This window comes from Triticum dicoccoides, chromosome 4B (genome assembly GCF_002162155.2).
Source record: "Triticum dicoccoides isolate Atlit2015 ecotype Zavitan chromosome 4B, WEW_v2.0, whole genome shotgun sequence".
In the NCBI taxonomy this organism is placed as follows: Eukaryota; Viridiplantae; Streptophyta; class Magnoliopsida; order Poales; family Poaceae; genus Triticum; species Triticum dicoccoides.
In genome coordinates, this window is record NC_041387.1 from 585,152,338 (window position 1) to 585,176,500 (window position 24,163).

The 24,163-nt window shown below is 44.0% G+C and overlaps 2 protein-coding genes across 3 annotated transcripts in view; one reads left to right on the plus strand and one right to left on the minus strand.

Annotated features, from left to right (window-relative positions):
- The first annotated feature begins 20,604 nt into the window (after positions 1–20,604).
- On the plus strand, positions 20,605–21,176 carry LOC119293933. The gene has a single exon (XM_037572250.1). The coding sequence runs from the start codon at positions 20,747–20,749 to the stop codon at positions 20,990–20,992; it is 246 nt and encodes an 81-aa protein (XP_037428147.1). The 5' UTR covers positions 20,605–20,746; the 3' UTR covers positions 20,993–21,176.
- A 2,081-nt stretch (positions 21,177–23,257) lies between these two features.
- Positions 23,258–24,163, minus strand: part of LOC119293934 (putative MO25-like protein At5g47540) — a 5,834-nt gene continuing 4,928 nt past the window's right edge. Inside the window, exons 9-11 of one of the 2 annotated variants that reach the window (XM_037572252.1) lie at positions 23,897–23,941; positions 23,699–23,801; positions 23,258–23,597 (exon numbers count right to left, since the gene is read on the minus strand). In XM_037572252.1, the coding sequence (XP_037428149.1) occupies positions 23,533–23,597; positions 23,699–23,801; positions 23,897–23,941 (213 nt within the window). In that variant the 3' untranslated portion in view covers positions 23,258–23,532. Of the gene's footprint in view, positions 23,625–23,698; positions 23,802–23,896; positions 23,942–24,163 lie in introns of both variants that reach the window. The other variant, XM_037572253.1, reaches the window with a different exon arrangement.

The window sequence follows — 24,163 nt, forward strand, 5'->3', positions numbered from 1 at the left end:
AGGAGTGCATCTACATACCCTTGTAGATCGCGAGCGGAAGCGTTCAAGAGAATGGGGTTGAGGGAGTCATACTCGTCGTGATCCAAATCACCGGAGATCCTAGCGCCGAACGGACGGCACCTCCGCATTCAACACATGTACGGTCAGCGTGACGTCTCCTCCTTCTTGATCCAGCAAGGGGGAAGGAGAGGTTGATGAAGATCCAGCAGCACGACGGCGTGTTGGTGGGTGCAGGAGGGATCCGGCAGGGCTTCGCCAAGCGACTACGGGAGGAAGAGGTGTAGCAAAGGGGGAAGGGAGGCGCCAGGTGTCAGGGTGCGGCTGCCCTCCCACCCCCCCTCTTTATATAGGGACCCCAAGGGGGGCGCCGGCCCTAGGAGATGGGATCTCCTAGGGGGGCGCCGGCCAAGGGGGAAGACTTGCCCCCCAAGGCAAGTGGAGGCGCCCCCTCCCCTAGGGCTCCCAACCCTAGGCGCAGAGGGGGGCCCAGGAGGGGCGCACCAGCCCACCAGGGGCTGGTTCCCCTCCCACTTCAGCCCATGGGACCCTCCGGGATGGGTTGCCCCACCCGATGGACCCCCGGGACCCTTCCGGTGGTCCCGGTACAATACCGGTGAACCCCGAAACTTTCCCGATGGCCGAAACTCGACTTCCCATATATAATTCTTTACCTCCGGACCATTCCGGAACTCCTCGTGACGTCCGGGATCTCATCCGGGAGTCCGAACAACTTTCGGTTTCCTGCATACTAATATCTTTACAACCCTAGCGTCACCGAACCTTAAGTGTGTAGACCCTACGGGTTCGGGAGACACGCAGGCATGACCGAGACTGCTCTCCGGTTAATAACCAACAGTGGGATCTGGATACCCATGTTGGCTCCCACATGCTCCTCGATGATCTCATCGGATGAACCACGATGTCGAGGATTCAAGCAACCCCGTATACAATTCCCTTTGTCAATCGGTATGTTACTTGCCCGAGATTCGATCGTTGGTATCCCAATACCTCGTTCAATCTCGTTACCGGCAAGTCACTTTAATCGTACCGTAATGCATGATCCCGTGACCATACACTTGGTCACTTTGAGCTCATTATGATGATGCATTACCGAGTGGGCCCAGAGATACCTCTCCGTCATGTGGAGTGACAAATCCCAATCTCGATCCGTGTCAACCCAACAGACAGTTTTGGAGATACCTATAGTGCACCTTTATAGTCACCCAGTTACGTTGTGACGTTTGGTACACCCAAAGCACTCCTACGGTATCCGGGAGTTACACGATCTCATGGTCTAAGGAAAAGATACTTGACATTGGAAAAGCTCTAGCAAACGAACTACACGATCTTTGTGCTATGCTTAGGATTGGGTCTTGTCCATCACATCATTCTCCTAATGATGTGATCCCATTATCAATGTAATCCAATGTCCATAGTTAGGAAACCATGACTATCTGTTGATCAACAAGCTAGTCAACTAGAGGCTCACTAGGGACATATTGTGGTCTATGTACTCACACGTGTATTACGATTTCCGGATAATACAATTATAGCATGAATAAAAGACAATTATCATGAACAAGAAATATAATAATAATCCTTTTATTATTGCCTCTAGGGCATATTTCCAACAGTCTCCCACTTGCACTAGAGTCAATAATCTAGTTACATTGTGATGAATCGAACACCCATAGAGTTCTGGTGTTGATCATGTTTTGCTCGCGGAAGAGGTTTAGTCAACGGATGTGCGACATTCAGATCCGTATGTACTTTGCAAATATCTATGTCTCCATCTTAAACATTTTCACGGATGGAGTTGAAACTACGCTTGATGTGCCTGGTCTTCTTGTGAAACCTGGGCTCCTTGGCAAGGGCAATAGCTCCAGTGTTGTCACAGAAGAGAGAGATTGGCCCCGACGCATTGGGTATGACTCCTAGGTCGGTGATGAACTCCTTCATCCATATTGCCTCATGTGCTGCCTCCGAGGCTGCCATGTACTCCGCTTCACATGTAGATCCCGCCACGACGCTCTGCTCGCAACTGCACCAGCTTACTGCTCCACGATTCGACATATACACGTATCCGGTTTCTGAGTTAGAGTCATCCAGATCTGTGTCGAAGCTAGCATCGACGTAACCCTTTACGACGAGCTCTTCGTCACCTCCATAAACAAGAAACATGTCCTTTGTCCTTTTCAGGTACTTCAGGATATTCTTGACCGCTGTCTAGTGTTCCTTGCCGGGACTACTTTGGTACCTTCCTATCAAACTTACGGCAAGGTTTACATCAGGTCTGGTACACAGCATGGCATACATAATAGATCCTATGGCTGAGGCATAGGGGATGACACTCATATCTTCTTTATCTTCTGCCGTGGTCGGGCATTGAGCCGAGCTCAATCTCACACCTTGCAATACATGCAAGAACCCTTTCTTGGACTGATCCATTTTGAACTTCTTCAATATCTTATCAAGGTATGTGCTTTGTAAAAGACCTATGAGGCGTCTCGATCTATCCCTATAGATCTTGATGCCTAATATGTAAGCAGCTTCTCCAAGGTCCTTCATTGAAAAACACTTATTCAAGTAGGCCTTAATGCTGTCCAAAAGTTCTATATCATTTCCCATCAAAAGTATGTCATCTACATATAATATGAGAAATGCTACAGAGCTCCCACTCACTTTCTTGTAAACGCAGGCTTCTCCATAAGTCTACATAAACCCAAACGCATTGATCATCTCATCAAAGCGAATGTTCCAACTTCGAGATGCTTGCACCAACCCATAAATGGATCGCTGGAGCTTGCATACCTTGTTAGCATTCTTAGGATCGACAAAACCCTCCGGCTGCATCATATACAGTTCTTCCTTAAGATAGCCATTAAGGAATGCCGTTTTGACGTCCATCTGCCATATCTCATAATCATAGTATGCGGCAATTGCTAACATGATTCAGACGGACTTCAGCTTCGCTACGGGAGAGAAAGTCTCATTGTAGTCAACCCCTTGAACTTGCCAATAACCCTTAGCGACAAGTCGAGCTTTATAGATGGTAACATTACCATCCGCGTCCATCTTCTTCTTAAAGATCCATTTGTTTTCTATCGCTCGCCGATCATCGGGCAAGTCTGTCAAAGTCCATACTTTGTTTTCATACATGGATTCTGTCTCGGATTGCATGGCTTCAAGCCATTTGTTGGAATCTAGGCCCGCCATCGCTTCTTCATAGTTCGAAGGTTCACCGTTGTCTAACAACATGATTTCCAGGACAGGGTTGCCATACCACTCTAGTGTGGAACGTGTCCTTGTGGACCTCCGAAGTTCAGTAGCAACTTGATCCGAAGTACCTTGATCATCATCATTAATTTCCTCTCCAGTCGGTGTAGGCACCACATGAACATTTTCCTGAGCTGCACTACTTCCGGTTCAAGAGGTAGTACTTCATCGAGTTCTACTTTCCTCCCACTTACTCCTTTCGAGAGAAACTCTTTTTCCAGAAAGGACCCGTTCTTGGCAACAAAGATCTTGCCTTCGGATCTAAGGTAGAAGGTATACCCAATGGTTTCCTTAGGGTATCCTATGAAGACGCATTTTTCCGACTTGGGTTCGAGATTTTCAGGTTGAAGTTTCTTGACATAAGCATCACATCCCCAAACTTTTAGAAACGACAGCTTAGGTTTCTTCCCAAACCATAATTCATACGGTGTCGTCTCAACGGATTTAGACGGAGCCCTATTTAAAGTGAATGTAGCTGTCTCTAGAGCGTCTCCCCAAAATGATAGCGGTAAATCAGTAAGAGACATCATAGATCGCACCATATCCAATAGAGTGCGATTACGACGTTCGAACACACCATTACGCTGAGGTGTTCCAGGCGGCGTGAGTTGTGAAACGATTCCACATTTTCTTAAGTGCGTACCAAATTCATGACTTAAATATTCTCCTCCACGATCTGATCGTAAGAACTTTATTTTTCGGCCACGTTGATTCTCTACTTCATTCTGAAATTCCTTGAACTTTTCAAAGGTCTCAGACTTGTGTTTCATCAAGTAGACATACCCATATCTACTTAAGTCATCAGTGAGAGTGAGAACATAATGATATCCTCCGCGAGCCTCAACGCTCATTGGACCACACACATCAGTATGTATGATTTCCAATAAGTTGGTTACTCGCTCCATTGTTCTGGAGAACGGAGTCTTGGTCATTTTGCCCATGAGGCATGGTTCGCATGTGTCAAATGATTCATAATCGAGAGACTCTAAAAGTCCATCAGCATGGAGCTTCTTCATGCGCTTGACACCAATGTGACCAAGGCGGCAGTGCCACAAGTATGTGGGACTATCGTTATCAACTTTACATCTTTTGGTATTCACACTATGAATATGTGTAACATGACATTCGAGATTCATTAAGAATAAACCATTGACCATCTGGGCATGACCATAAAACATATCTCTCATATAAATAGAACAACCATCATTCTCAGATTTAAATGAGTAGCCATCTCATATTAAACGAGATCCAGATACAATGTTCATGCTCAAACTTGGCACTAAATAACAATTATTGAGGTTTAAAACTAATCCCGTGGGTAAATGTAGAGGTAGCGTGCCGACGGCGATCACATCGACCTTGGAACCATTCCCGACGTGCAGCGTCACCTCATCCTTCGCCAGTCTCCGCTTATTCCGCAGCTCCTGCTGTGAGTTACAAATATGAGAAACGACACCGGTATCAAATACCCAGGAGTTACTACGAGTACTGGTAAGGTACACATCAATTACATGTATATCACATATACCTTTAGTGTTGCCGGCCTTCTTGTCCGCTAAGTATTTGGGGCAGTTCCACTTCCAGTGACCCTTCCCTTTGCAATAAAAGCACTCAGTCTCAGGCTTGGGTCCATTCTTTGACTTCTTCCCGGCAACTGGCTTACCGGGCGTGGCAACATCTTTGCCGTCCTTCTTGAAGTTCTTCTTACACTTGCCCTTGTTGAACTTGGTGGTTTTATTGACCATCAACACTTGATGTTCTTTCTTGATTTCTACCTCTGCCGACTTCAGCATTGAAAATACTTCAGGAATAGTTTTCTCCATCCCTTGCATATTGTAGTTCATCACAAAGCTCTTGTAGCTCGATGGGAGCGACTGAAGGATTATGTCAATGACCGCCTCGTCTGGGAGGTTAATGTCCAGCTGGGACAGGCGGTTGTGCAACCCAGACATTTTGAGTATGTGCTCACTAACAGAACTATTTTCCTCCATCTTACAACTATAGAACTTGTCGGAGACTTCATATCTCTCGACCCGGGCATGAGCTTGGAAAACCATTTTCAGCTCCTCGAACATCTCATATGCTCCGTGTTGCTCAAAACGCTTTTGGAGCCCCGGTTCTAAGCTGTAAAGCATGCCGCACTGAACGAGGGAGTAATCATCAGCACATGACTGCCAAGCGTTCATAACGTCTTGGTTCTCTGGGATGGGTGCTTCACCTAGTGGTCCTTCTAGGACATATGCTTTCTTGGCATCTATGAGGATGATCCTCAGGTTCCGGACCCAGTCCGTATAGTTGCTGCCATCATCTTTCAGCTTGGTTTTCTCTAGGAACGCGTTGAAGTTCATGTTGACATGAGCGTTGGCCATTTGATCTACAAGACATATTTTGCAAAGATTTTAGACTAAGTTCATGATAATTAAGTTCATCTAATCAAATTATTTGATGAACTCCCTCTAGTCATCTAAGTGTTACATGATCCGAGTCGACTAGGCCGTGTCCGATCATCACGTGAGACGGACTAGTCATCATCGGTGAACATCTCCATGTTGATCGTAACTTCCATATGACTCATGTTCGACCTTTCGGTCTCTGTGTTCCGAGGCCATGTCTGTACTTGCTAGGCTCGTCAAGTTAACCTAAGTGTTTTTGCATGTGTAAAACTGTCTTACACCCATTGTATGTGAACGTAGGAATCTATCACACCTGATCATCACGTGGTGCTTCGAAATGACGAACTTTAGCAATGGCGCACAGTTAGGGGGAACACTTTCTTGAAATTATTATGAGGGATAATCTTATTTACTACCATTGTTCTAAGTAAACAAGATGCATAAACATAATAAACATCACATGCAATTATATAGTAGTGACATGATATGGCCAATATCATATAGCTCCTTTGATCTCCATCTTCAGGGCTCCATGATCATCTTCGTCACCGGCATGACACCATGATCTCCATCATCATGATCACCATCATCGTGTCTCCATGAAGTTGCTCGCCAACTATTACTTCTACTACTATGGCTAACAATTTAACAATAAAGTAAAGTAATTACATGGCGTTAAATCATTGGCACACAGGTCATATAATAATTAAGACAACTCCTATGGCTCCTGCCGGTTGTCATACTCATCGACATGCAAGTCGTGATTCCTATTACAAGAACATGATCTCATACATCACAATATATCATTCATCATTCATCACAACTTTTGGCCATATCACATCACAAAGCAATTGCTGCAAAAACAAGTTAGACGTTCTCTAATTGTTGTTGCATCTTTTACATGGCTGCAATAGGGTTCTAGCAAGACCGTTTTCTTACCTACGATAAATCCACAACGTGATTTGTCAACTTCTATTTACCCTTCATAAGGACCCTTTTCATTGAATCCGCTCCAACTAAAGTGGGAGAGACAGACACCCGCTAGCCACCTTATGCAACTAGTGCATGTCAGTCGGTGGAACCTGTCTCACGTAAGCGTACGTGTAAGGTCGGTCCGGGCCGCTTCATCCCACAATACCGCTGAAGCAAAATAAGACTAGTAGTGGCAAGAAAGTTGACAACATCTACGCCCACAACAGATTTGTGTTCTACTCGTGCAATAGAGAACTACGCATAAACCTGGCTCATGATGCCACTGTTGGGGAACGTTGCATAAAATAAATTTTTTCCTACGTTCACCAAGATCAATCTATGAGTTCATCTAGCAACGAGAGAGAGGAGTGCATCTACATACCCTTGCAGATCGCGAGCGGAAGCGTTCAAGAGAACGGGGTTGAGGGAGTCGTACTCGTCGTGATCCAAATCACCGGAGATCCTAGCGCCGAACGGACGTTACCTCTACGTTCAACACACGTACGGTCAGCATGACGTATCCTCCTTCTTGATCCAGCAAGGGGGAAGGAGAGGTTGATGAAGATCCAGCAGCACGACGGCGTGGTGGTGGATGCAGCAGGGATCCGGCAGGGCTTTGCCAAGCGACTACGGGAGGAAGAGGTGTAGCAAAGGGGGAAGGGAGGCGCCAGGTGTCAGGGTGCGGCTGCCCTCCCACCCCCCCTCTTTATATAGGGACCCCAGGGGTGGGCGCCGGCCCTAGGAGATGGGATCTCCTGGGGGGGCGGCGGCCAAGGGGGAAGACTTGCCCCCCAAGGCAAGTGGAGGCGCCCCCTCCCCTAGGGTTCCCAACCCTAGGCGCAGAGGGGGGCCAAGGGGGGGGGCGCACAAGCCCACCAGGGGCTGGTTCCCCTCCCACTTCAGCCCATGGGCCCCTCCGGGATGGGTGGCCCCACCCGGTGGACTCCCAGGACCCTTCCGGTGGTCCCGGTACAATACCGGTGAACCCCGAAACTTTCCCGATGACCGAAACTCGACTTCCCATATATAATTATTTACCTCCGGACCATTCTGGAACTCCTCGTGACGTCTGGGATCTCATCCGGGACTCCGAACAACTTTCGGTTTGCTGCATACTAATATCTTTATAACCCTAGCGTCACCGAACCTTAAGTGTGTAGACCCTACAGGTTCGGGAGACACGCAAACATGACCGAGACTGCTCTCTGGTCAATAACCAACAGCGGGATCTGGATACCCATGTTGGCTCCCACATGCTCCTCGATGATCTCATCGGATGAACCACGATGTCGAGGATTCAAGCAACCCCGTATACAATTCCCTTTGTCAATCGGTATGTTACTTGCCCGAGATTCGATCGTCGGTATCCCAATACCTCGTTCAATTTCGTTACCGGCAAGTCACTTTACTCGTACTGTAATGCATGATCCCGTGACCAGACACTTGGTCACTTTGAGTTCATTATGATGATGCATTACCGAGTGGGCCCAGAGATACCTCTCCGTCATGCGGAGTGACAAATCCCAATCTCGATCCATGTCAACCCAACAGACACTTTCGGAGATACCTGTAGTGCACCTTTATAGTCACCCAGTTACGTTGTGACGTTTGGTACACCCAAAGCACTCCTACAGTATCCGGGAGTTACACGATCTCATGGTCTAAGGAAAAGATACTTGACATTGGAAAAGCTCTAGCAAACGAACTACATGATCTTTGTGCTATGCTTAGGATTGGGTCTTGTCCATCACATCATTCTCCTAATGATGTGATCCCATTATCAATGACATCCAATGTCCATAGTCAGGAAACCATGACTATCTGTTGATCAACGAGCTAGTCAACTAGAGGCTCACTAGGGACATATTGTGGTCTATGTACTCACACGTTTATTACGATTTCTGGATAATACAATTATAGCATGAATAAAAGACAATTATCATGAACAATAAATATAATAATAATCCTTTTATTATTGCCTCTAGGGCATATTTCCAACAGTTATCACGTAGGGTGACACAAAACTAGCTCCAGTTCATCAATGTAATGTAGGCATGTATTCCAAATATAGTCATACGTGCTTATGGAAAAGAACTTGCATGACATCTTTTGTCCTACCCTCCCGTGGCAGCGGGGTCCTAATGGAAACTAAGGGATATTAAAGCCTCCTTTTAATAGAGTACTGGACCAAAGCATTAACACATAGTGAATACATGAACTCCTCAAACTATGATCATCACCGAGAAGTATCCCGATTATTTTCACTTCGGGGTTTTCGGATCATAACACATACTAGGTGACTATAGAATTGCAAGATAGGATCAAGAACTCACATATATTCATGAAAACATAATAGGTTCAGATCTGAAATCATGGCACTCGGGCCCTAGTGACAAGCATTAAGCATAGCAAAGTCATACCAACATCAATCTCAGAACATAGTGGATACTAGGGATCAAACACTAACAAAACTAACTTGATTACATGGTAAATCTCATCCAACCCATCACCGTCCAGCAAGCCTACGATGGAATTACTCACGCACGGCGGTGAGCATCATGAAATTGGTGATGGAGGATGGTTGGTGATGATGACGGCGACGAATCCCCCTCTCCGGAGCCCCGAACGGACTCTAGATCAGCCCTCCCGGGAGAGATTAGGGCTTGGCGTCAGCTCCGTATCGTAAAACGCGATGAATCTTTCTCTCTGATTTTTTTTCTCCGCGAAAGCAAATATATGGAGTTGGAGTTGAGGTCGGTGGACGTCCAGGGGGCCCATGAGGCAGGGGGCGCGCCCTACGAGAGGGGGCGTGCCCCCACCCTTGTGGACAGGGTGTGGCCCCCCTGACGTTGATTCTTTCACAAGTATTCTTTATTAATTCTGAAAAGTTGCTCCGTGGATTTTCAGGTCATTCCGAGAACTTTTATTTCTGCACAAAAATAACACCATGGTAGTTCTGCTGAAAACAGCGTCAGCCGGGTTAGTTCCATTCAAATCATGCAAGTTAGAGTCCAAAACAAGGGCAAAAGTGTTTGGAAAAATAGATACGACGGATACATATCAGTGCAGGGTTTGGGTTTCTCGGATGCCGAGGCGGCGACATACGAAGGCCAAGCAGTGTGGTTGGCTCTATGGCAGGCGAGCAGTGTGGCGGTGGCGGCAGCCTTTCTACTTGGTTATGTGGGCGACAAGGAGTGAGGCGGCGGGGATCCTAGCGGTGGTGGTGCTTTGGCAGTGGCATCTCCCAGATTGTGGTATGGTGGCTTGGTTTGGTGGCGGTGGACCTGGGACCGTCGTATCTTGGGTGGTGCGGGTGAGACTCCAGGCTAATGCTATGTGCTCCGGCGCCGTCGATGATGATGCATGTGGGTACCATGTCCCTTGATACGTCTCCAACGTATTTATAATTTTTGATTGTTCCATGTTATTATATTATCTATTTTGGATGTTTAAGGGCTTTACTATACACTTTTATATTATTTTTGGGACTAACCTATTAACCGGAGGCCCAGTCCAAATTGCTGTTTTTTTTTTTGCCTATTTCAGTGTTTCACAGAAAAGGAATATCAAAGGGAGTCCAAACGGAATGAAACCTTCGGGAGAGTCGTTTTTGGAACAAACGCAATCCAGGAGACTTGGAGTGGACGTCAGGTAAGCAACGAGGTGGCCACGAGGGTCCAGGGCACGCCCCCCACCCTCATGGGCCCCTCGTTGCTCCCCTGACCGACTTCTTTCGCCTATATATACTCATATACCCCAAAAACATCCAGGAGCACCATAGATTGGGAGTTCAGCCACCGCAAGCCTCTGTAGCCACCAAAAACCAATCGGGGCCCTATTCCGGCACCCTGTCGGAGGGGGATCCCTCACCGGTGGCCATCTTCATCATCCTGGCACTCTCCATGACGAGGAGGGAGTAGTTCACCCTCGGGGCTGAGGGTATGTACTAGTAGCTATGTGTTTGATCTCTCTCTCTCTCTCTCTCTCTCTCTCTCTCTCGTTTTCTTGATTTGGCACGATCTTGATGTACCGCGAGCTTTGCTACTGTAGTTGGATCTTATGATGTTTCTCCCCCTCTACTCTCTTGTAATGGATTGAGTTTTCCCTTTGAAGTTATCTTATCGGATTGAGTCTTTAAGGATTTGAGAACACTTGATGTATGTCTTGCATGTGCTTATCTCTGGTGACAATGGGATATTCACGTGATCTACTTGATGTACATTTTGGTGATCAACTCGCGGGTTCAGTGACCTTGTGAACTTATGCATAGGGGTTGGCACACGTTTTCGTCTTGACTCTCCGGTAGAAACTTTGGGGCACTCTTTGAAGTACTTTGTGTTGGTTGAATAGATGAATCTGAGATTGTGTGATGCATATTGTATAATCATGCCCACGGATACTTTAGGTGACATTGAAGAATCTAGGTGATGTTAGGGTTTTAGTTGATTTATGTCTTAAGGTGTTATTCTAGTACGAACTCTATGATAGATCGAACGTAAAGAGTAGCTTCCTGTTATTTTACTATGGACTATTGAATAGATCGATCAGAAAGGATAACTTTGAGGTGGTTTTGTACCCTACAATAATCTCTTTGTTTGTTCTCCGCTATTAGTGACTTTGGAGTGACTCTTTGTTTCATGTTGAAGGATAGTTATATGATCCAGTTATGTTATTATTGTTGAGAGAACTTGCACTAGTGAAAGTATGAACCCTAGGCCTTGTTTCCTAGTATTGCAATACCATTTACGCTCACTTTTATCATTAGTTACCTTGCTTTTTTTTCATATTACAAAAACCTATATCTACCATCTATATTGCACTTGTATCACCATCTCTTCGCCGAACTGGTGCAACTATACAATTTACCATTGTATTGGGTGTGTTGGGGACACAAGAGACTCTTTGTTATTTGGTTGCAGGGTTGTTTGAGAGAGACCATCTTCAACCTACGCCTCCCACGGATTGATAAACCTTAGGTCATCCACTTGAGGGAAATTTGGTACTGTCCTACAAACCTCTGCACTTGGAGGCCCAACAACGTCTACAAGAAAAAGGTTGTGTAGTAGAAATCAAGCTCTTTTCTGGCGCCGTTGCCGGGGAAGGTGAGTGCTTGAAGGTATATCTTTAGTACTTTTAATAGAATCTTTTAGTTTCTTGTTTTATCACTAGTTTAGTCTATAAAAGAAAATTATAAAAAAATTGGAATTGAGTTTGCCTCATACGCTTCATCTTTTTAAAATCTTTCGTGAGAATGATGGTATGGAAAATTGTGCTCAAGTGCTAGAAGAAGAAGTCTATAAAATATTTGGCACTAAATCTTTGAATGAGGAGCATGATTGCAATGTTATTAGTATGAACTCTTTGAATATTCATGGTACTAATGATAATTGCACTAGTCATGATGAAAATGTCTCTTATAAGCATGTCAATTTTTATGGAGTGCATAGAGTTTGCAAGTACACAACAAATAGGGAAGATAGATTTTGCAAGAGGCATAAGTATTTAGAAACCAAATGGTTGCAAGAAAGGCTAGATGCTTGTGTTGAAAATTTAAAATTTCTTTGCCATCCTTGTGAACTTTGCAATGAACGCGATCATTTAAATACCCAATGCAAATTGTTTCATGATCGAATCATGTCCAAAAATTGTGATGACTTGATTTCCCTTGCACATCATAATGAACTTAGTTTGCTTTTGGGTTATGAAGAAATAAAACGTATAACTAAAGATATGCCAGAATTTGTCCTTGATAAAGTTCTTGATTTTTATCTAGAAGAAATTTTTATATATTGTGCGGTGAATTGCATTGAAAATCCTTATATTGCCAATTACATAAAGAAAAGAAAGCAAATAGAAGATGAAGAGAATACCAATGAAAGGGAAGAGACTTCCCAATTTCCTCCTATTATTTCTTATGATGAATCAGGTAACGAGGAGGAGCTTTCTATTCAACCAATCTCATTAATAAGGAGCTCAAAAAAGAGGGTTAAACCCACACACGATGTGAAGAATAAAAAGAAAAGACGGAGAAGCAAAGGTATAAAGTTATCCCTCCCAAATGATGTTGCTCCTATTACTCATTGTGATGATGATAATTGCTATACTATTGGTGCTATCCATACTATTAATGATGAGCGTGATTATGCTTATCATATGAAAAGGCCCAAGCTTGGGGATGCTATGTTTGATGAGAATGACATGTTTGAGAATATATTTTCTACAATTAATGTTTGTCCCAAGCTTGGGGATGCTATGTTTAATGAAGATGATATTTTTAGCCTCCCAGGTTTTGCTGTTCAAATTTATTATGATGATAGCATGCCTCCTACTTATGATGGTTATATTGATGAAAGTGGGTTCGGAAGAGTGTCAACTTTAGGAAGTAATTATCCCACTATTTTGGAGGGTGTTGAATCTTATAATATTTATGAAAGTGGATTTGGAGAGGTCATGACTTTATTTAGTGATGAATCCACTATTTTGGAAGAGGTTTCAATTGATTATGATGAGAACAAAGTTGCTATATATGATGATTATTGTGATGACATGTATGCTATAAAGAATAATGATAACCATGAAACTTGTCATCATGATTTTAATTTTCAATTGGATTATGCCTCACATGATAGTTATTTTGTTGAGTTTGCTCCCACTACTATTCAAGGGAAGAAATTTGCTTATGTGGAGAGTAGTAAAATTTCTATGCTTGTGGCTCATGAAAAGAATGCTTTATGTGATAGTTATATTTTTGAATTCATTCATGATGCTATTGAAAATTATTATGAGGGAGGAATATATGCTTGTAGGAATTGCAATAATATCAAGTTTCCTCTCTATGTGCTTAAAGTTTTGAAGTTATGCTTGTTTTGCCTTCCTATGCTAGTTGATTATTGTTCCCATAAGTTGTTTGCTCACAAAATCCCTATGCATAGGAAGTGGGTTAGACTTAAATATGCTAGTCATATTATTCATGATGCTCTCTTTATGTTTCAATTCTTATCTTTTATGTGAGCATCATTGAAATTATCATGCCTAGCTAGGGGCGTTAAACGTTAGCGCTTGTTGGGAGACAACCCAATATTTACCCTTACTGTTTTTGTGTATCCATATGATTATGATACTGTAGTAATAATTTTTTATAGCTTTTGTTTCAATAAAGTGCCAAGTAAGACCTTTAGGATAGCTTACAGTGATAGTTGTGTTGCTCCTGCTGAAACTCAGAAACTTTTGCACCTAGTAAATTAGTTTTTATAATTCACAAAAACGCGATTTTGCTCTGATTCTTTCTGATATAGATTGGTACACCAATTTCTCAGGTTTTACTAATTTTGTAGGATTTTTGGAGTTCAGAAGTATTCGGGAGTTACAGATTAGTACAGACTATTCTGTTTCTGACAGATTCTATTTTCTATGTGTTGTTTGCTTATTTTGATGAATCTATGAGTAATATCGGAGGGTATGAACCATAGAGAAGTTGGAATACAGTAGATATTACACCAATATGAATTTAGAATGAGTTCATAACATTACCTAAGTGGTGATTTATTTTCTTATACTAACGGAGCTTACGAGTTTTGTGTTGAGTTTTGTGTTGTGAAGTTTTCAAGTTTTGGGCAAAGATTCGATGGACTATGGAATAAGGAGTGGCAAGAGCCTAAGCTTGGGGATGCCCAAGGCACCCCAAGATAATATTCAAGGACAACCAAGAGCCCATGCTTGGGGATGCCCCAGAAGGCATCCCCTCTTTCGTCTTCGTCTATCGGTAACTTTACTTGATGTCATATTTTTATTCACCACATGATATGTGTTTTGCTGGGAGCGTCTTGTATGATTTGAGTCTTTGCTTTTTAGTTTACCACAATCATCCTAGCTGTATACACCTTTTGGAGAGATACACATGAATCGGAATTTATTAGAATACTCTATGTGCTTCACGTATATCTTTTGAGCTAGATAATTTTGCTCTAGTACTTCACTTATATCTTTTTAGAGCATGGTGGTGATTTTATTTTATAGAAACTATTGATCTCTCATGCTTCACTTATATTATTTTGAGAGTCTTTCAGAACAGCATGGTATTTGCTTTGATTATAAAATTGGTCCTAATATGATGGGCATCCAAGATAGGTATAATAAAAACTATCATATAAAGTGCATTGAATACTATGAGAAGTTTGATACTTGATGATTGTTTTGAGATATGAGGGTGGTAATATTAGAGTCATGCTAGTGGAGTAGTTGTGAATTTGAGAGATACTTGTGTTAAAGTTTGTGATTCCCATAGCATGCACGTACGGTGAACCGTTATGTGATGAAGTCGGAGCATGATTTATTTTTTGATTGTATTCCTTATGAGTGGCGGTCGGGGAAGAGCGATGGTCTTTTCCTACCAATCTATCCCCCTAGGAGCATGCGTGTAGTACTTCATTTCGATAACTAATAGATTTTTGCAATAAGTATGTGAGTTCTTTATGGCTAATGTTGAGTCCATGGATTATACGCACTCTCACCCTTCCACCATTGCTAGCCTCTCTAATACCGCGCACCTTTCGCTGGTATCACATACCCACCATATATCTTCCTGAATCAACCACCATACCTACCTATTATGGCATTTCCATAGCCATTCCGAGATATATTGCCATGCAACTTTACCGAAAAAGGGTTTCCCCCCGCTTTGTATACAAAGCAACCAACTGAACCATACATGGATAGGTGTTGGGCAGAAGCAGCACAGTCACGCCCAAAAGAAACGATAGAGAAATAACAAAAGAAAACAAATTTCGACAATGATGGATCAACAAAAATGAAGAAGCCTCGCGATCACTGCGCCCACCGGGATCTTCCACTAGACTCCAAGACTCCGAAGCGTCGGCACCTATCAACACCTCCAAGAAGGATCGCGATGATGACGACGCTACTGCCAAGGGTTTCCCCTGGTACACAACGAGGCGAGAGGAAGGGCCATCGCGTCGGTGTCGGCCCCGCCGACAGGGGTTTCCCCCGATCCCAACACGCACCTCGGGCGCTCCGGATCCAGCCACCAAACCAACCACCACCCTGCACCAACGAGGTCATAAGGCCCCTACGCCGTCTCACCATGGCACCGCGAAGTGGGGACAGTGCGGCGAAGAATCAGAGCCGGGACTAGGGCATCAGCACCGTCGGCACATGGGAGGACCCCACCTCCACCGTCTGCGACGGTAGCCGTCCGGACGCAATAGCAGGAGCACACTAGGCCCATGGTCCCACAGGCCCGGCCGAGCCCTCATGGGCCTGTAAAGCTCCCGCCTTCGCGCTGCTGCCGGCACGCCATCGGCGCCGACGCCCCATATCCTAGCCGCTCCTCCTCCTCACCGCGCCGCAGACAATAAGGCCACACCGGAGAACCGGCCCTCTAGGACCCAGATGGGGCCGGGAGGGCCCAGATCTGGGCCGGGGGCGTGCCGCCGGCCACCGCACGTCACCACGCCGCCCTGCCGCCAAGGGCAGCACCGCCACCGCGCCCACCGCCGGCGACCGTCGCCGGGTCGCCGGGCCGCCGCCTGGCCGAGCAGCACCGCCGCTGTCACCTGCCCCGAGAAAGAGACGATCGCGTGGGGACAGAAGGGCCCACCGCCGCTGGCACCACCCGGGCCAGCGCCGGGGGCGCCCGCCGGCGGCTGCGGGGAAGAACCACCGGAGGAGGGGGCCGAAAGGAAGGGGAGGGGCGCGCCGCCCCGGCCACCTCCCGAGGAGGCGGTGCAGGGGCGGGAACGGGGAAGAGGGGGCGGGATGCGCCGGGGCGCGCGCGCCGGCGACCGACGGTGGCGAGAGGAGGCTAGGGCACCGGCAGCACCGGCGGAAACCCTAGCGGGAGGGAGCGCCTTGCCATGCAACTTTCCACCGTTTCGTTTATTATGACACGCTCCCCATTGTCATATTGCTTTTGCATGATCATGTAGTTGACATCGTATTTGTGGCAAAGCCACCATTCACTCTTGATTCAGTGCATATCCCGGTATACCACCGGAGGCATTCACATAGAGTCATATTTTGTCCTAAGTATCGAGTTGTAAGTAAATAAAAGTGTGATGATCTTTATTATTAGAGCATTGTCCCAGTGAGGAAAAGATGATGGAGACTAAGATTCCTCCACAAGTCGGGATGAGACTCCGGACTTTATGAAAAATAAAAGAGGCCAAAGAAGCTCAAATAAAAAAAGAGGCCAAAGAAGCCCATCAAAAAAAAGAGGAAAAAATGAGAGAAAAAGAGTGAAGGGACAATGTTACTATCCTTTTACCACACTTGTGCTTCAAAGTAGCACCATGATCTTCATGATAGAGAGTTTCCTATGTTGTCACTTTCATATGCGAGTGGGAATTTTTCATTATAGAACTTTTTATTTTTCATTATAGAACTTGGCTTCCTCAAATTGCCCTAGGTCTTCATCAGCAAGCAAGTTGGATGCACACCCACTTAGTTTCTTTTGATGAGCTTTCATACACTTATAGCTCTAGTACATCCGTTACATGGCAATCCCTACTCACTCACATTAATATCTATTAATGGGCATCTCCATAGCCCGTTGATACGCCTAGTTAATGTGAGACTATCTTTTCCTCCTTTTTGTCTTCTCCACAACCACTATTCTATTCCACATATAGTGCTATGTCCATGGCTCACGCTCATATATTGCATGAAGATTGAAAAAGTTTGAGAACATCAAAAGTATGAAATAATTGCTTGGCTTGTCATCGGGGTTGTGCATGATTAAATACTTTGTGTGATGAAGATAGAGCATAGCCAGACTATATGATTTTGTAGGGATAGCTTTCTTTGGCCATGTTATTTTGAGAAGACATGATTACTTTGTTAGTATGCTTGAAGTATTATTATTTTTATGTCAATATTAAACTTTTGTCTTGAATCTTTCGGATCTGAACTTTCATGCCATAATAGAGAAGATTACATTGATAAATATGTTAGGTAGTATTCCACATCAAAAATTCTGTTTTTATTATTTACCTACTCGAGGACGAGCAGGAATTAAGCTTGGGGATGCTTGATACGTTTCCAATGTATCTATAATTTTTGATTGTTCCATGCTATTATATTATTTATTTTGAATGTTTAATTGGCTTTATTATACACTTTTATATTATTTTTGGGACTAACCTATTAACCGGAGGCCCAGTCCAAATTGCTGTTTTTTTGCCCATTTCAGTGTTTCACAGAAAAGGAATATCAAAGGGAGTCCAAACGGAATGAAACCTTCGGGAGAATCATTTTTGGAACAAACAAAATCCAGGAGACTTGGAGTGGACGTCAGGTAAGCAACGAGGTGGCCACGAGGGTCCAGGGCACGCCCCCCACCCTCATGGGCCCCTCGTTGCTCCCCTGACCGACTTCTTTCGCCTATATATACTCATATACCCCAAAAACATCCAGGAGCACCATAGATTGGGAGTTCAGCCACCGCAAGCCTCTGTAGCCACCAAAAACCAATCGGGACCCTATTCCGGCACCCTGTCGGAGGGGGATCCCTCACCGGTGGCCATCTTCATCATCCTGGCACTCTCCATGACGAGGAGGGAGTAGTTCCCCCTTGGGGATGAGGGTATGTACCAGTAGCTATGTGTTTGATCTCTCTCTCTCTCGCGCGCGCGCGCGTTCTTGACTTGGCACGATCTTGATGTACCGCGAGCTTTGCTACTATAGTTGGATCTTATGATGTTTCTCCCCCTCTACTCTCTTGTAATGGATTGAGTTTTCTCTTTGAAGTTATCTTATCGGATTGAGTCTTTAAGGATTTGAGAACACTTGATGTATGTATTGCATGTGCTTATTTATGGTGACAATGGGATATTCACGTGATCCACTTGATGTACGTTTTGATGATCAACTTGCGGGTTCAGTGACCTTGTGAACTTATGCATAGAGGTTGGCACACATTTTCGTCTTGACTCTCCGGTAGAAATTTTGGGGCACTCTTTGAAGTACTTTGTGTTGGTTGAATAGATGAATCTGAGATTGTGTGATGCATATCGTATACTCATGCCCATGGATACTTGAGGTGACATTAGGATTTTGGTTGATTTGTGTCTTAAGGTGTTATTCTAGTATGAACTCTATGATAGATCAAAGGGAAAGAATAGCTTCGTGTTATTTTACTACAAACTCTTGAATAGATCGATCAGAAAGGATAATTTTGAGGTGGTTTTGTATCCTACAATAATCTCTTCGTTTGTTCTCCGCTATTAGTGACTTTGGAGTGACTCTTTGTTGTATGTTGATGGATAGTTATGTGATCCAGTTATGTTATTATTGTTGAGAGAATTTGCACTAGTGAAAGTATGAACCCTATGCCTTATTTCCTAGTATTGCAATACCGTTTACGCTCACTTTTATCATTAGTTACCTTGCTGTTTTTATATTTTCAGATTACAAAAACCTATATCTACCATCCATATTGCATTTGTATCACCATCTCTTCGCCAAACTAGTGTACCTATACAATTTACCATTGTATTGGGTGTGTTGGGGACACAAGAGACTCTTTATTATTTGGTTGCAGGGTTGTTTGAGAGAGACCATCTTCAACCTACGCCTCCCACGGATTGATAAACCTTAGGCCATCCACTTGAGGGAAATTTGCTACTGTCCTACAAACCTCTGCATTTGGAGGCCCAACAACGTCTACAAGAAAAATGTTGCGTAGTAGACATCATCCCTCTTGGGAGCATCGTTGTGGTCCCCCGCTCCACGTCAAGGCTCTGGGTCAAAACCCTTGACCATTCTTTGGTCACGGCAACGAAAACGTGGAGCTCAGGTACCCTTCGGTCCTTTGGCATCATCGTGCAAGCTTGGATCCTACCTCAAGGCTACTTCAGCTCTGGTTTGGGGCGGTCCCGGTGGCTTCCTATCCTTTACACGTGACATCGTTGAATCGCTCGTCTGTAGGCTGGATCAGCGCTCCATGCTCGGAGCGAGAGGGCAGGGGTCCTCTTCGACGACAACTTGGTGTGCGTGGTACATTGATGTACGATGGTTTCTCTTGGAGGTGCGATCTTTCTTTTAGTTAGTACCCTCGCGTGCTTTTTGATAGGGTGTGGGCACTCGTAAGTGGTGGAGCTAGAAAATTTCTATTAAGGACCAAGTGCTCCTAAAACTAATTGGGAAGGGCCAACTCATTTAAAAATAGATTTTTAGCATCAAATCATCACTACGTTTGCACTGTTCGCTACCACTTACTCTTGTAATCTTATTTTTACCTTTGATCTGCTTGTAAGAGGAGTTCTCCTCTTGTTGTATCGATTCAGCCGCATTGCTTTTATATATAAAGCGGGATTAAAGCCTTTTCTAGGTTAAGAGCCTCCTTTCATGGTTTTGATCGAGTTGGCACGACGTTGCTAGATTTTCATTTGAGAGATTTTTTACGCTTGGAACTTACTCGGAGTACTTTTCTCAGTTTCTACTCCTTCCGTCCGAAAATACTTGTCATCAAAATGAATAAAAAGAGATGTATCTAGAGTTAAAATATATCTAGATACATCCCCTTTTATTCATTTTGATGATAAGTATTTCCGGACGGAGGGAGTACATAAAAGTAGGTGCTTCTATCTACGGATAAAAGCAGCCTGTAATTATAGATACTCCGTATGGCTTATCGTCAAGGCAGGAGACAACAACATTTCTCTGTGATTATCCCTTGTTGCTACGTCAGGTTCTCAAGTTGCCACCACATGGCAGACGTGATAAGCGACCCAGTTTTGCCAAAGAAAAAGGTTCTTAAGGTTGCTGCAAAGCATCCACCCACCGGCCAACGGGATTTGAAAAAGGAAACTCACCACCGAAACAGCTGCAGCGGCGCGCGGAGTCGTCAGACAAAACAAGCAAACGGCACCCAGTAATATACAAAACCGGCGACCGATCACCCACAACGGAGAGGCTTATCCGAACCAAGCAAAGCAATGAGCGCGCACCGAGAGCCATCCTGTTGCTATATAAGATGCACCCCACGGCCAAAGATCCATCCATCCACACTTCACGGCATCCATTCCAGAGCAACAGCAGGTTCAGTTTCAGTTTCCATCTGGTTCGAGTGGTTTTTCGGTCGCTTGCCAATGGCGGACATAGCGATGCTGGTGGCCGACGAGGCGTTCGAGAAGAGGCTGCAGCGAGGGGCGCCCTTCGCCGGCGCCGGCGAGGAGGCGTCCAAAGGACGGGAGAACTTCGGGGCCGTGGCCAAGGTGTGGGGCTCCTGGGCGTCGGGGGTCAAGGTGCGCGTCGCGCTGCTCGTCAAGGCCGACGTCGCCGAGCCGAAGACACCGGTCGCCATGGCAGCCTTTGACGGCTTATTCTCTGCTTAATTAGTCATCTCCTTCTTTCTGAAATGGAGTTAATTTGGAGGAGTTTTACCTGTATCCCCACTCCTCCTCCCCTGAGTCAATTTCAGTATTGACTCGTCACTTGTATATACCCATGATGTAGTTTACTGAATTGCAAACATTTGTACTGCGCTCATTTCTGAATTGGGGCACTTTTACTGTTCAATTTAATTACCTTCGAAATTTAGTCCAAACAAACAAACAACAAGACGGTCAACACCGCGATTGCTCAGCAGCTGATTTTTTTTTATCAAACGAGCAAGTGAGCTGCATGTACTCTACTTCATTAAAGAAGAGAACGAAGCAAGTTATATGGTACAGGGTAACAGGTCCATCTAAGGCCAACCAAAAACAACTGCAAACTGAAAGAGAAGGAACCGGAAGCTAAACGGTGACCAGAACCACGACCCTGCCGAACTGACAAAGGACAACCCTGCCTAAAGGTAGGTAGCATGCAGGCCAGCTCCATTGCGAGCAGTCAGATTTGAGCTTCTCAATCGTGGATTTCAAGGGAGATCGCTCAGTTCTTTTCAATTCTCTTGGAATAAGCGTTTGTCTCGCTTTCTAGATAACCCTTATGCTAAGCACATAAAAAAAAGGGAATCATTTGGGGAAGTGGAGGTTGCCACGGTGGGCTGCTCTGGTTTGAAGGACCGCTGGGAAAAAGGAAAACCTTAAGTTGGGACGATCGTGGGATGCTCATAAAAAAACAAATAGTGTGATTTTGCGGTATGTATGTTGCACAGTATGAACCTCGATTTGAATTCTTGTGGTAAAGTTATTCCGTCTTCTGGAATTGTGCAATGGACATAGGTATTATTTTCTAGTACAACCAAAAGATGGAAGTTTACCTTGCCATATTCAAAAATTATTATACTAGGTGTACTCGTTGGGATAATATAAGTAAATGCATCAAGGTTATTATATATCAAACTCCCAAGTTAAGGCAACCCTTGTTTGAATTCTGTAAGTCCTTGATGATCCCAAGTCAAGGAAAAATGGAAAAAATTATATGATTATGTGTGTACTTTTGAGTTTTCCTGAGTATTGCAATTTGGCATGACAGTTTATTTTCGGTAAAATAGGATGAGCAAAAAATTACAATCCTTATACATGTGCATCGACTCCACATTGCAACAAATTGATGGCACAATTGATTTTTTGATGATTATCGCCAAAGGACTTGTAGATGATATGAATTCTATGAATATGAAATCATAATTTCCGCAAAAGCGACATGTTACTTGAAAGAAAAAATGATGATGCAAATAATAATGAAAAGATTCTAGCAGTGGAGAAATTTGCTTGACAAACTTGAAGTCACTGGATGATGTTGAGCTATGTAAGTGATGCACTAAAATTGCTGAAACCTATTCTCATAATGGTTTATCCAATGTCTACTTCGATTTTTTTTTCTGAATTAAGAATATTGCAAATAGCCTTACTAGAGAGCCAATGTGCGCTATTAGATGTCTGGATTTATTAGAAATATAGTTTTTTTTACGCAACTACATTGCTTATCGAATTAAATTTATACCCATGATTGTAGTTTCAGTTGAAAACAGTTTCCCAAAATTGAAATTATTAAAACATTATTCAAGATCATCAGGGTCACAAGAAAAAAATATTATACGCACACTTTTGTGTATTCGAGAAAAAGAAGTCAGTGCCACAAGAAAGATTGAAACATTCTAGCTAAGTATGCATTGATAATAGATTAACTTGGTCTAAACGCTCTTATATTTATTTACAGAGGGAGTATTTTGTATAAGAAAATGTTAAAATAATTTGCTTCAAGTGACCAGTGCACTTGTTTGTTTTGGATCAAAGGGCCTCGCTTTGTTATCTTGCACCAGGGCCCAGTCTAGTCATATCAAGACCAGGTCTGAATGTACCTGGGCCATGCCCCCGGTAGACCCCTCAACTCTATTCAAGGATAATTTTGCCATTAGATTGAGAGAAATGGAAAAACTATATTCATTTCAACTAGCATCATTATAAATCAAGCAAAGCATAGCAACCAACATGTATCAAGACCAATCGTATAAGCAAAGCACACATAGCAACAAATTAAGCTGTGAGATCAAAGCTAGAGAACCGATGAGTTATTAAAGTGCTTGGGACTTAGGAGTCAGGTTTTTTTTTACCTAGTTGTTCCTGCTGGGAATGGCGGACGTAGCGTCAGTGGCGGAGGAGTTCAATCTTTTTCTTACAAAAAGTAACTGTTATCTTCTACTAATGCTGAAATGAAATTAATCCCCGGAGTCAAAGTCAGAGCTATTTGTACATGACCGTGTGCTTTACTGATTTGCAGCAAGAAGTCTATTGCACTACTCTTAAATTACTCAGCAAATCAAATTAAAGCAATTCCTTTTTTTCTGCTCTGCTCAAGGATGAAACAGGGCAACATGTTGCCCAAAACTGCTAGGCATCCTAATCCAACTTGCCAGTCGGTTTTATGGAGTATATAATTAACAAAGGCAAAAGAACAAGAAGAAGGCATGTCGACACTGCATCCGGTTCTACAACTTCATGGCCGTGACGTCGGCGAGTACTTGGGCCTTGTCTGACTCGAACACCCTATCCTCTGCATCGGTCAGCGCCATAGAAACACCTTTAGGATAACCACCTCCGGTTAATCATGGAGAGATGTAAGTAATTAAGGTGCAAACTAATTATTATTTTTACCTTTTTCCAGAGTGAAGGCGTTAAGGAACCTGATGATTTTGCTCTTGTTTGCCACCAGTATGCTGGTGATCTCACGAGGCTTATTTTTATTCGCAGTGAACAGCTAGATGCACACCCAAAGAACATGTTTAGTTTTATATATACATGCAAATTAAAGAAAATGGGCAGGTGGAAAAAAATGGGGAGTTGGGATTGTACCTTGAAAATATGAAATGCCTCTACTTGTATAGGTTGGCTTGGATCCTAATGATACGAACAATTGAACATTACAAGTTGAATAAACTATCTCATTTTTCAAAAGGCTAGTTAAGGGCATCTCCAACGCCGACCCTCAAACCGTCCACATACGTTCGGACCGCGTTGTCCGGAAGTATTGTGCCATCCAGCGCGGACTTGTGTCGGTGTTGTGTCATCCAACACGGGTCTGTATCAGTCCGCATGGCAGTACAGATGCACTTTCTCACC